The following is a 12,878-nucleotide window of genomic DNA, read 5'->3' on the forward strand; positions in this document are numbered from 1 at the left end:
ACTGCATCTCATGCTCTAGATAGTTTGTATATTAAAACTGCTTCATGATGGATTTGAGGTTTTCCAGTTTTGGATTTCTTTTGAGTCTTACAAGCTTTGGTCTAGCATCACTGTTCCTTCTTCCACCGTCCATACAGTAGGGACAGGAAGTCAGACCACAGAAGGGGCTGGAAGGTCTAAGACAGCAGATCCTTCTGTCCAAGGAGCTCTTGGCCACACATGACTCTTCACCTCCTCAGTATTTTGGGTTTGAGGACTAAGATGACATACCTGGTGGCAGGTGATCCCAATGTTAGGCTTAACTCTGTGAGTGGGTGTTGGTGTGGCTGTATGCTAAAGGAGTATCAAACATATCTTTGTCTAGGATATCTGAAAAGTAAACTGTCCTCAGAAGAGTTGTAGAGGAATTCCAGATGACAAGTGCTAAGTGGTCTCTAGATGGATAAATCTTAAAGCTTGTCTGGAATCTTATTGTCATTAGGGCATGACAATTGGTTTAAAATCCAGCTTTTTTTTTGTTTGTAGAGAAGATCCAGTCTGAAGTGGTTTTTACTTCCATCAGGTAAAGTTTCCCAGGACCAGGCTGTTATGAGTGCAGTATGTGAGCAAGCCCTTAGTAATGTGGTCAAATGTAAAAAAACTGAGGCTCAAAGTGATATTTATTTCTTCATGCAAGTAATTAGGTTCAGTAGAAGAGACAGATTCACCCTCTGGTGGCAGTAGGTATGATGAGTCTTCAATGCAGCGAGCAAGCTCCCAGGCACCAGAGGGAGAAGAAAGCGGTAGATGTTTCTGTGATTAAGTTACTCTGAGGTGTTCCACTGTTCACAAGGGACTGGCTCCCTTCAGAGCTCGTAGCCAGGGGCTTGCATCTGAATCCAGCTGGTATAGCATCCGAGCCTGGATTTAGGCAATAACCGAGTGTCCTAATGCCTGTACCACTGCTGTGGGTGTTTTCACAGTCCTGGTTCCTTTCTTTCTCCATGAAAATTTTCAGCTTGTTAATACTAAGTTTAGAAATCAGGACTGATGTGTTGCTCACCCCTAGTACCTGTATCTTTTACTGTCGCTTTGAGGAACATCTCTTTTCTTTCCACATACAGAAAACAGATTCAGTCTCATGATACCAAGGTACTTCATCCCCAACAGGCACCCCAAGATCTGAGGTCTAGATGCTTACAAAAACTCCTCCTCTTCTGGGTAAGCCCTCCCCTTACGTGGGCAGACACCTGGTTTCAAAAGCTTTTGCTACCTGTCACTGAAATTGATGGAAAGTTAGTGAAGGCAGTGACTGGTGCAGTGTTCCATTTTTGATGTAAAAAGACAAGTTATCACAAGTAATAACATTATTCCTCAAACTGTTATGTGAATGGTGGGCTGCACAAATGTTTTCATGCTGTCCTTATTATTGTTTTTTCTTTATTCCCAGATCCAGGCCATGGATGACATTACCCAGTATGAGAATACTTTTCGTTTGTTCATGATTCTGGAACAACTTCTTCCAAATAGACAGAAGAAATGTTCTGCTTCAGAAGAAGTTTTGATCTGTACAGGAACACAGGGGGTGGACAAAGAGAGTGCTAATGTTAATGAAAGGGATTCAGGGGTGATATTAGATGACTGGACCTAGCTTGGTTGGACAGAACTTGGAGCAACATGCTCTAGTGGAAGGTGTCCCTGCCCGTGGCAGGGGGCTGGAACTGGATGATCTTTAAGGTCTCTTCCAACCCAAACCATTCTAGTATTCTATGAATCATGCAAGAAGCAATGGCTGATCTAGTAGCTTGTCTGCCTCTGGACTAGCTCTACATTGTGGGAAGGAATTACAATCTGGACAATTTGCTTTTTGTCATTCTCAGGTCCTCACCTGTGACAGCACAGATTAAACTGCAACAACACCTCTTGTGATTTTATTCCTCTTTTCTTCTTTCTCTTCCCTTTTTTCTTTCTACAGAGGAGAGGGAGACTGAAGGTGGTTACAGACACATATAAAGGTTTTCATCTCCATAACCACCTTCAAGCCTCCTAGCTGGAACGATCCCGGCTCCTGTAACCACACCCAGCGAGACAGTCCCTGCTCCACAGGGTCAGCAGCGGGATGCGGGAGGCTCCGTCTGCCTGAGTCACTCTAGGACCTTCTGCCTGGCGTGAGGCTGGGGAGGGGGTACCCCCGTGCCCTGCCTCTACTTCCTACCCTGTGATGTGAGGCACAGGCATGCTCAGTAGCCGGTGCCTACCCCTCCTAGCTCAGCAACAGTGCCTACAACACTAGGAGACCGCTGGCAGCAAGAGCGGAGCCGGAAAGCCATCTTTGCTGGAGAGGGAGGCAGCAGCCCCTGCGCCGCTAGGCAGCCGCTCCACTGCCCATCATGTGAGTACCGGGGGGGCCCTGCCCCACGGCCCGGCCCCAGGCGGGACGCTCAGGGCGGCCGTGGGGACGGGAGCGTTGATGTGCAGCCGCGGGCGTTACCCTGTTGCTGCCGCAGGCGAGGGGGGATTAACTTTTGGGATCCGGCATTGGTTTGGTGCCCGTGGGACGTGCGGCGGGGTGGGGTGACGGGATGGAAACGGGAATACCGGTGTCTGAGGCTGCCGTTCCTTGCGGATGGCATCCGTGCAGCTGCAGACTCCGAGCAAGGAGTTCCAGGGCGTGGGGCTTGGCTTCAGCCGGCCGGAGTCTGTGGCGAGCAGCACCCAAGTGTAAGCCACCTGCTCCCGCTGGTAACCTGGGGCTCGGTCCACTGTTCCTCCAGCTGCCAGGCAGCAGTGGAGGGGATTACTGACACATTTCTAACTCGGATTAATACTCAAAAGGAAACGCTGGGGCAGGATCCTCAACAGGTTTGAGTCAGGATTGTTCCATGGCCTGAGTCACTCCGTGCTGCTGATCCACAGCTGTTTATTTTCACAGTTTAATGCAATGTTCTCTCTCAAATACTAGCTGTCTGATCCATTCAGCCTCACCATCTCCAGTGCCAATGGCTTCCTGTCAGCAGCGCTTGATAATAGTCTGCTCCTTCTTGTTTGCATCTCTTCAAATATCTCTTCCAAGTCTTTACATTCAGCATGAATGACAACATTAACATTCTCTGCTAGGCAGTAATGAACCCCCCAAAGACATTTTGAAACCAGAAGTGTGTGGAGGTAAGTAGGAACTGGTCGTCCCCCTGTTCATTCACAAAAGAATTCAGGTCACTAAATGCATCCTTTTACTAGTGTCTCAATTCACTGCTCATTCCCAGTGACTCCTAAGGGACAGTCAGGAATATGTCTAAACCAGTCACTCCTCTATGGTGTGTGGGCCCAAATACCTGCTGATATTGGATGGTCTTGGAAGGACTGCAGCTTAGCTAATTCAGACAAGATGAGGAGTGGAAACAGTCCTGGCAATCTACAATTAAATGACTTTAAAAATATTTCCAGTAACCGTTTGTCTTCATGAGGAGATTCTGCAATCACATATTCTGAAATGTTGTCTTTGTTCTTGAATGCTACTTCCTATATAATAATCTTAGGCAAAAAGCTTCTGTCCGTGTTTGCTAAAATGTTTCGCAAGGAAGGAATTCTTTGGAAGTGAAAAAAATTGCTATCTAAAAGAAGATTCCTCATGTAAATACTGAACTCCATCTAGCAAAAGCCAGTTCAATGTAAGCTTCTGTTGCCTAGTTCTGTTGCTATCAAGAGCCAGATGATGACATCAAATACTTTTATTTGTATGTGAGCTGTTCTTCAGTGATTAATAGGAGAGTTTGCTGCTGCAGTATTACACAACCTAAGCTGTTCAGACACAAAACAGCACCTTGGATAATGTTTAACTTAACCTGTGTATATTTCAGTCTTGGTGTACATAGGTGTTCATGAGAGCATTTGTAAATAAAGCAGAAAGGGTGATGCTAGTGTAAGTCATTCATAATTCTTCTGTAGGGAACTTGCAGCAGACTTCTGACAAAAATTAGAAGCAAAAGGGAAGGCGTTTTATGTCTGTTTTGGCAATACAGACTTTCAGTCTGATAATGGAAACAAAGCCAAGACAAATAAGCAGCTTGTCATTGGCAGTTGGCTTCTGTCTCACTGCCAGATACTGTAATGAAAACTTTTTTAACATCTGCATGAATATCATGTCCCAGTAGCTTCGGAGTTACTGATGAGCACCAGAGATAAATGTGTATTAGCTACTGACTTTTAGCAGCAGCTACAGTTTGTAGTTCACTGGAATATAAAAGCTATTTGCTAGTGAGCACCAAAGACACTGTAGAGGTTACCTCTGCTATAGAGTATGGCAAGCATGGACTCGTGCATGTACACAGACATGCACATGAGACACAATGCCGTGTCTTCAGCTGGTGTGAACTAGTGTCAGTAAGGGTCAAATGGCAGCTCCGTATATCCTGGTGTGTTATCCCCTAAAGCAGCTTGCAGGGAAGAGAGTACAAGGAAACAGTGGGTATGCAGTGGTATTGTCAGAATGCTTTTCCAGTTTCCAGGGATTTAAGGCTCAGGGAGTGTCTAAACCTGAGGAGAGTTCTTTGTATTCCATGACTCCCAGTGTTGTCCTTCCAGGAAGATGTCCAGTTGTTCCATTTGCAGTGTCCTGTGGCAAGGAGCTTCATAGCTGGACCATGGAGGGCTATGAAAGCTGCTTCTTGTTGGATTTGAGCTGGCAGACAGCAGCTTCTTTCTGATCGTACTCTTGTACTGGGAATCAGAGACCAGTGTTCCTTATTCACCACCTTCTCTGTGATTCATGATTGTGCATCAGACCAACACTGATTTACATCAGGTGGGAATCTGTCCCTATGGTCTCTATTACAGTGAGTAAAATCCAAGGCAGATTAGATGCGTTCATGTAACAGACATCTTTTACCTTGCTTCAAGCAGAGAAAAGGAAGCTGTGGCAGAAGAAATATAAATGAAAGGAGGAGGGTATAATAGGGACCTAAAGCCAGAACACAGAATGGTTGACCCATGCCAGTGCAGCTGGGAAGATGGAGACAACCAAGGCCAGGCTGGATGTGGTTCTGAGAAACCTGATCTAGTGGAAGATGTCCCTGCTCATTGCAGGGGGTTGGACAGGATGAGCTCTGAAGGTCCCCTCCAACCCAAACTAATTTATGATTCTATGATTGTTCCAGCTGTAAGGGAGAGCCCACAAACTTACTTGGAGGAGATATCAGGAGCAGTGAAGGGAGATGAGTAAAAAATGGTGCTCAAAACTGAGGCACTTAAAGGCTTTGTTCCTCTCTGGAAAACAGACTAACAGCAGCAGGTGAGGTATATGGTTTTGTTTCTTTTACAATGGTCACATCTCAATAGGTAATTATATATAATAGAAGCTCATGGCATCATGTCATCTGTTGTTTACAGGCAGGTCAGTGACCAGACTGCAGGGTGCCTTTAATTACATTAATCCAATACAAATGTGCTCTATTGCAGGGTACAACTTTTGTGAGACAAGCAGCAAAGCAAACCACCTGGCTCTCCCTGGGGCAGGATTGCCTCGCTCTGTCTCATTCCTCGGGTACCAGCTAGACCTTCCTAAAATACCCCATGCCTTCTGCCTGTTTTAGAGCAGCAAGGAGTACAATCCTGGAGGGGCTGAATGGGACTGAAGTGGTTGCACCAGCTGTAATGAGGCTGTTCTGGTTGAATGTCTATTCAGTTTCTTTGAAAAGAGTGGCATAGCTGTGGCCTCCTGCTGTTAGTAGAACAGTACTCAGCCCTCCTTTTGCTGGCATAATTTTATGATACTGCAGAATCTCCCTACCCTGTCCTTCTCTTGTACGGAACAGCAGAGACATACCAATTTAGTACAGGTCTCTTCACAGTCCTGATCCACTTCTTTTAGGGAATTTAGTGGCTTACAAAAGTCCACACAGCCATTGCATATCCTAGCGAAGTATAACCAGCATGAAATGGAGGGGTAAATGTTCTAGGTGATGCAGCCATTCCAGGATGGTAAAGGGTTCGTGTACCCTTAGAAATATATTCCAAAGAGCTTTGGAAATCCATGGTGGCAGGAAGATTTGAGTCCACTGGAGCTCTTCAGGTTTTACATCTTTTGGCCAGCTGCATCATACTGGGATGATGCCACAAAGAAGGAATCTTCTTCATGTATGGCATTAGAAATAAATGCTTTCAGTTCACATTAAATGCTTTCAGTTCATGTTAAGTGTTATTCCTGATACACTCATCACTTGAAATAAGGGTGGCCCAAGCAGGTCATAAATCTTTTGGATATTTGGTTGAGGAGTGTATGAAAGTGTAGAAATCAAACTGAATGGTGTCAGGAGGACCTCAGCTAAGAAAATCCCAGAATGAGAGCAATTGGGAATTACATGTGCCAAGTACAGACAACTGAATATGCGTCATGATAAATCAGTCTTCAAAATAGGCTAATATGTCGTAGATGGAACTCAAATCTATTTAGTTTGGTGGTCTCATTCCTTGTGACTTAGTGCTTATTCATTCTGCTATGTGTCAGCTGTAGCTTGTTCCTGTTAACTTCCAGGCATTTTGCATAGATAGTTCCAGCTGTGGAGTAACTTACAGGACACTTAAAGTGGCTGCAGTGGAAGCTGACTTGTCTGCCAAAGGAGCATTTCCCCTTTTTAGATGGTATTTACATAATTAATGCCTTCCTGAAAAATCAATACTTATAGAATACCAGGCAAACCCATGTTTGTGTGCATGTGTGTGGACAAGCATGTGTGAGGAAAGGAGAGCAATGTATTAAACCTGTTCTCCCCCTCCTTCTGCCACCATTCATAGGATGCAGAACACATGGATGATTCTCGCTGGCAGCCTTTAGCCAGACGTTTATGGTGCCTTGGAAAGGACAGTACAGACTGTGCCAAATCAGGTCAAATTGACTGAACTGCTCATTTTAAGCAATTATGACTTAGAGAATATCCTCTCACCTATATCATTCAGTACTCTACTGTCATTCATAGCCATTGCCAGCAATTAACTGGACTGGTGTTTTTTAATGATGCAGTTCCTTTTTTCCCTCATGTCTGTACTTGAGCCCCCTAAACTCTGTTCCATTATGAACTGACCAACCACCAAATGACTGCAAGGTGGGTTGTTTTTTCCTAACTGCTCAGATATGATAACCTTATGTTTTTCTCTGTATAAAGTAACTCACTGAACTAGATCTGTCTGTACATTTGCAAGGTTTTTTGTCAGTTGCAGTTACATTGTAGCTTCTGTACTGGGTGAAATAAGTTCCTGACCCATTGATCTGAATGGCCTGACCAAGTTCCTTGACATCTTCAGCTGCAAAATTTAAAGAATATGCAGGAACAAAAAAAAAAAAAAAAAAAAAAAAGAAACAAAAACAACCAACCAACCAACCAAAAAAAAAAACCAACAAAAAACCCAAACCAAACAACGGAAGTATTTCAATTTCAGAGTAAACTAGAAAGAAATCTAATTTATTAGCTGTTAACTTACCCCTGATGGACTCAGTATCACAGGGTCCAAAGAGGACTCAATTCTAGAAAATAGAAATTCTCCCATGAAGACATTTTAGAAGATAAAGATCCACATTGTTTCAGGAATTGTGTTTTGTTCGTTTGGTTTTTAAAGTACATTCTCATTTACCACAGCGCTCTCTAAATGTAAACCATTAAATGTATTTGAATCAAGGGCTGTCACTGGCTATTTATACATCAGGGCTGTAGTTTGTCTGTGTTCTCTAAGTATCAGACTGTTGACAGCTTGGTTTGTGAGGAGTCAGTGCTGTGAACTTCACTGGAGTTTTTATTATCAAACATGTCAATACCATGCAGAATTGAGACAGCCTTTGCAAAAAGCTGGAAACAGAAAAACTGATGGGCAGTGGGAATATACCAGAGGCTGTCATTTGTCCTGCTTCCTGATGCGAGAGTCTAAGAAGGAAAGGAAGTGTCCACAGAGCTTATAAAACTCCTTACATGGTCTAGAAGAGTTGGAGGGAGAAAATATACAATGGTAAGTGCTGCACTGAGCTGTTGTTAGTGCCTCATACTGGATAAATGCTGATTTCCCTTTAAGATGCTCACACCAGATCCAGATGGGTATTTATACATTTAACTTTAAAATTTTTGACTGGAAAATTAAAAAGCAAATCTCACTGTCACATGCAGCAGACCGGAAGAGGTAGGAGTTGCTGGTAGTAGACAAGGTTACCAAGGAATGGTGTGCTAAGACTTGAGTTGTAACCCACTGCTACAGAGTTGTGGCTTTTACAGCTCAGTTTGTAGTTTCTGGAAAAGGTGGGTTTAATCCCTGGTTTGTCTAGCAAGATGGTGGCTGCTGACTTAGCAGCAAAACTGTATTGCTTCAGGGATGGTTGTGGAGGTGGATCCTTCATCTGTGGAGACATACAGGAAAGCTCTATGGGCATGCTTGGCAGAGAGTGCTCCTTATGCCCATGATGGTGGCAGGTACCTCTTGGTTTTGGACTTCAGAAGAAGGACAGTTCCTTAGCCCAGCATCTTTGCTGCCTCTCCAGAGCTCCTTTCCCAGCCTAGATTTCATGTACCACTGGAGAAAAGGTGAGAAGCAAGCTTTTCCAGTGAGTCTTGTGAACTGCAGTTCTTGTTGGAATCAGTCTCTGAACCTTTGAAGTGAGCAATGCATCCAAAGTACTCAGCTCTACTGAAACACTCTTGCCTGTATAATTGACAGTGTGGATCTATGAAGGAAAGCACTTGGGAACTGGCTCCATAGGCATCTCCTCTGCACCCACATAAAGGCAGGGGTGCTGGCTCTGTGAGCTGGGGGGATATTGTAAGGCACTAGTTGCCCTTTTAGACACTGAGCCTGAGTTGGGCAACGTGCCAGCATTTCAGAAATATATGGGTCCTGGTAAAGCTTCCCTAGAAACTATGAAAATCATTAATTATCCCTAAACCCACTTGTTATCTACTTCAGGAGTTTAATGGTTAGAAATTACATTCGTTCATTTGAATTCACATACAAAAATAGCTCCTCTTTATCATGCTAGTGAATCTGGCCCTACTCGGGGCCTTAATTACAATGTACTGCAGTAAGGCAAAGCACACTGCTGCCTGAAAGCATAAACCTGATCTGCTGTTATCCACCAGCTGTTGGCACAGGCTATTACACGGGACAGTGTCCTGTATGTTATTTTGGAGTTTAGAGAGGAATTTTAAGACCGGATATTTCTTATTGCTCTCAGTGATCCTGAACAACACTGGTTATAAAAGATGAAAACCTCTCCCTCTAGCTCTTTCTCATACGCACACACACTCCTTAGGTTGGTCTGTGGAAAAACTTCCTGAAGTCCTGCTAGGTTTGCCAATAGCTCTAATAAAGAATGGTTCCTCCTTCTTTTGCCTTCATCACCAGTAGTATCCATTTCCAGTGTGTGCACAGGGAGAATAGCTGTACGCAACAGTTGTCACCCATGGTGACAAATCAGATGGGGAAAGTGGAAAGGAAGCAAAGAAACAAAAAGCTTTAATCAACGACAGCAAAACCAAAGTTGTCATCTACCCTCAAAGGCATAGAGCACTTTGTGCCATCACTGACTGGCATGGCACTTTGTGCTGCCAAACATCCTGAGTGGAATCAAATCTTACAAAGCAGCTACCACGAGATAACTGGGCTTGCCTGTTGCTAAAAATGCAAAGATTCATAAACAGGCATCAGATTGAGCATCAAAAAGCAAAACTAACAGAACGACCTTGCATCCCTTGTATAGGGCAAGAGTGGTGGATGCTGCAGGCCTGATTTGCTAGGGCTGGTTCTGGCAAAGTACTCCTATTTACAGGGGACAGTTGTGCACAAATATGGCTTGCTTAGTTTACCATCACGAGTGCACTGAGTGACAAAACAGTCCTTCCAGAAGGCTTTGGGGATTGGTTTGCTTCCTACACTTCAAAAGCTGACTGAGATTTGATGATGACTTGTAGTCCATCAACTTACCAGAGAATCTCAAGGCAGAATTCTCTGAGCTGGTGTCAGTGCTGTGGTTGACAGCCTTTCTGCTGATTGGGATCTAGGGAGGGCTCAGCTTGAGAGCAGGTACTGCCAGGATGAATCAGCAGATATCTTCCTGGAAGCAGTTGACAGTCTGGGTATCCCAAGTGTTTAGCAGAGATCCCACCAGGCTATAAAAGTCTGCTTCTGAAATGTTTGACTACTTCTTTCCAGCAAGGAGCTGTACAGTCATTCCCTGACAGCTGTGATGCTGTCTCCCACACACACATGAAGTTCACACCATGACATTTTTCAGCAACTTTGTTTACTAGATGATATAAACACAGAAATATTTCAAGTCACTTAACACTTTGATGCTTTTCTCTTTGCATTGAGCATTTTAGGGAGGCTAGGAGAAGGGAATGGAAAGGCAGATATGCCCCATGTGACTTGGCATGTTGACACTGATCTGCACATTTTTCATGTCTCAATTGCCTTGTATACATCAAGTAACATGGTCTTTTGTATTTCATCTTCACAACTGGTCTGTGGCTACAGTAGCAATGTTTAAGTAACGACCCTTGCATCAGCATGTTCATTGGCTTTGTTGTGACAATCAGTTTTATGCAGTTATCTCCTGGGGCAAATGAGCAGATTTGATGTTTGAAGTTCTGTGAAGAGACTGAAATGTTTTAGCAGTAGGATGAACTCCCAGCAGAACCTATAGCTGACAGGTGCTTTTCTTGTTTAACCCCCACCTGGAAAAGCCAGTTCTGAACTATGCAAGCTGGTATTTTTCTTGTTGCTGACTTCCAGATAGCTGTTTGTTGAAGATCTTCACCATCACAGGTTTAGAAATAAAGCCCGTTTTCTGTTCTGAGCCCCCTCTCCCAGCCTTTCCATGAGCAGTCTGGATTTTGTCGTGCAGAAAGAAGGCATTTGGGCTTAGACTAAAACATAACAAATACAGAATCAAAGGCATTTGGATGGAGGAAAAAGCTCAAGAAATCAGTGTTTATGGATGAATTGAAAGGGAGCCTGCATCTTGGGGAGGGGAGCACTGTACCCAGAGAGAAGAGCAGAGTTTCTCTCTTGGAAATACCCTCATTCCTGTGCACTGTCAGTGAATAAGAAGTACCAGGATTTCTGAGTAACTTGCTCTAACCTTGGAGGAATCTGTAGCAAAGAATTGGAGGAATTCTTGTAGAAAGTAAGAGAACTCCAGAAAGCTTCTGGGTGATCGAACTGAACAGTTGCTAGTACTGAAGTTTCTTAGAAAAGAAAGTCCTACCCAGCAAAGAGGAAAGGAGTCCAAGAGGTCAGATCTGTTTAGGATCCTGAATCCAAAATCCTCAGAGGCAACTCGGCTACTGGCTCTAGATCAGGCTCAGATCAAAGCTAAAGTGTTCTGTTGAAGGCACTTCCACTCTGCAGTGCTGCAGTAGCACTGAATAACGTGAATGAAAATATTAAAAAAGTAGAAGAAAATGTAGTTCAGAAGGTAACTCCCAGTGAATTAAGCCTTACATACTTGGAGTGAACCTGAAAAATCCCCAAATATTGTAAAACATTTAACAAAACATAACCAGTGACTAGCCAAATATTGGTTTAATATAAAACTGCAACTTTTTCTTCTTTTAGTTTGGTGATTGTGCTTGTCTCTGGATTTGTTCTAGCATTGCTTGCACCTGTCTGTAGGACTGGGTCTGGTTTACAGTGAAGGCAGCTCTTCCCCCAGCCTGGGACCAGAGCAGTTGTGCTTCAGTGTTTGGATATATAAAACCATTTGTCAAACTCCCCTAGCTGAAAGAATTTTTTTCTCAGAGGCTTATGTTTATTCCTATAACCTTTGTTGCAGGTTGCCTATGAGGAGAGGCTGAGAGTGCTGGGGTTGTTCAGCCTGGAGAAGATGCCAGGGAGACCTTATTACAGCCTTTCAGTTATTAAAAGAGGCCTATAAGAAAGATGGGTGGAAACTTTTTAGCAGGGTCTGTTGCGACAGGACGAGGGGTGATGGTTTTAAACTAAAAGGGGATATTCAGGCTGGACGTGAGGAAGAAATTTCTTACAATGAAGGTGGTAAAATCCTGGCATAGGTTGCCCAGAGAGGTGGTGGATGCACCATCCCTGGAGACATTCAAGGTGAGGCTGGATGTGGTTCTGGGTTGAACCATATCTAGTTGAAGATGTCCCTGCAGGATGTTGGAAAAGATGACCATATGATTCTATGATTATGCATGTAGGTAGCAAAGGAAGGTACTTGATAAAGATTTCTTTATATCTTAAAAAAATTGTCACCCAGGATTTAGGATAAAATTCCACAAAATAAGAAACTCCTATTTGAAGGGTGGTGGTGAAGTATTGTGAGTAACAGATAGGGGATAGAAACTTGGTGAGTGTGTGGGGAAGAGGAGACAAGTACAGGTGTTTATGCTTGCATCCTGCTGCACAGAGCCAGTGCTGTCTCCTGAGAGCACAGTCACATCATGGGCTCCAGCGGGTTGTGTCTTCAGCGATGACTCATGCGCTGAATCCAGTTTCTGTTGTTCTCACCATGGTCCCTTGTTAACCTGCAGATGGTCTATCTCAAAGTCTACCTTCCCCTGCCACTTCCCAGTGGTGAATGTGACTTGGTTGCCTGTACTTGAGATTTCTCACTTCCTGAGATGGCTTGATTACAGATTGATGACAGATACACCAACCAGCAAGCATCGACTATAGCTCCAAGTGACACTCAGCTTGTAGCCTAAATTCCCATGGAGATAGCTTTTCTATCTGTACTGGATGGCAGCATGTTTTCTTGGACTCTAGTAGCAGAACCATTCCAAAAAAGCTATCAGTGGTGACAGGAGACACGATTGCAGTAATTTCCTTGTGTTTTCACATAAACAAAGGGAATCCCTCTGCTCTGAGGTACAATTTTCTTTAATTTGGTTAGAGAAGAATAATTT

The 12,878-nt window shown here is 43.9% G+C and overlaps 1 protein-coding gene across 2 annotated transcripts in view; it reads left to right on the forward strand.

Annotated features, from left to right (window-relative positions):
• Positions 1 to 2,156: 2,156 nt before the first annotated feature.
• The window catches only part of VAMP2 (vesicle associated membrane protein 2), a 51,752-nt gene continuing 41,030 nt past the window's right edge, over positions 2,157 to 12,878 (forward strand). For both annotated transcript variants that reach the window (XM_065675449.1, XM_065675450.1), the window contains exon 1: positions 2,157 to 2,371. In XM_065675449.1, coding sequence (XP_065531521.1) covers positions 2,370 to 2,371 — 2 coding nt within the window. In that variant the 5' untranslated portion in view covers positions 2,157 to 2,369. The remainder of the gene's footprint in view (positions 2,372 to 12,878) is intronic.

Source organism: Lathamus discolor, chromosome 3, assembly GCF_037157495.1.
Source record: "Lathamus discolor isolate bLatDis1 chromosome 3, bLatDis1.hap1, whole genome shotgun sequence".
NCBI classification, from domain to species: Eukaryota; Metazoa; Chordata; class Aves; order Psittaciformes; family Psittacidae; genus Lathamus; species Lathamus discolor.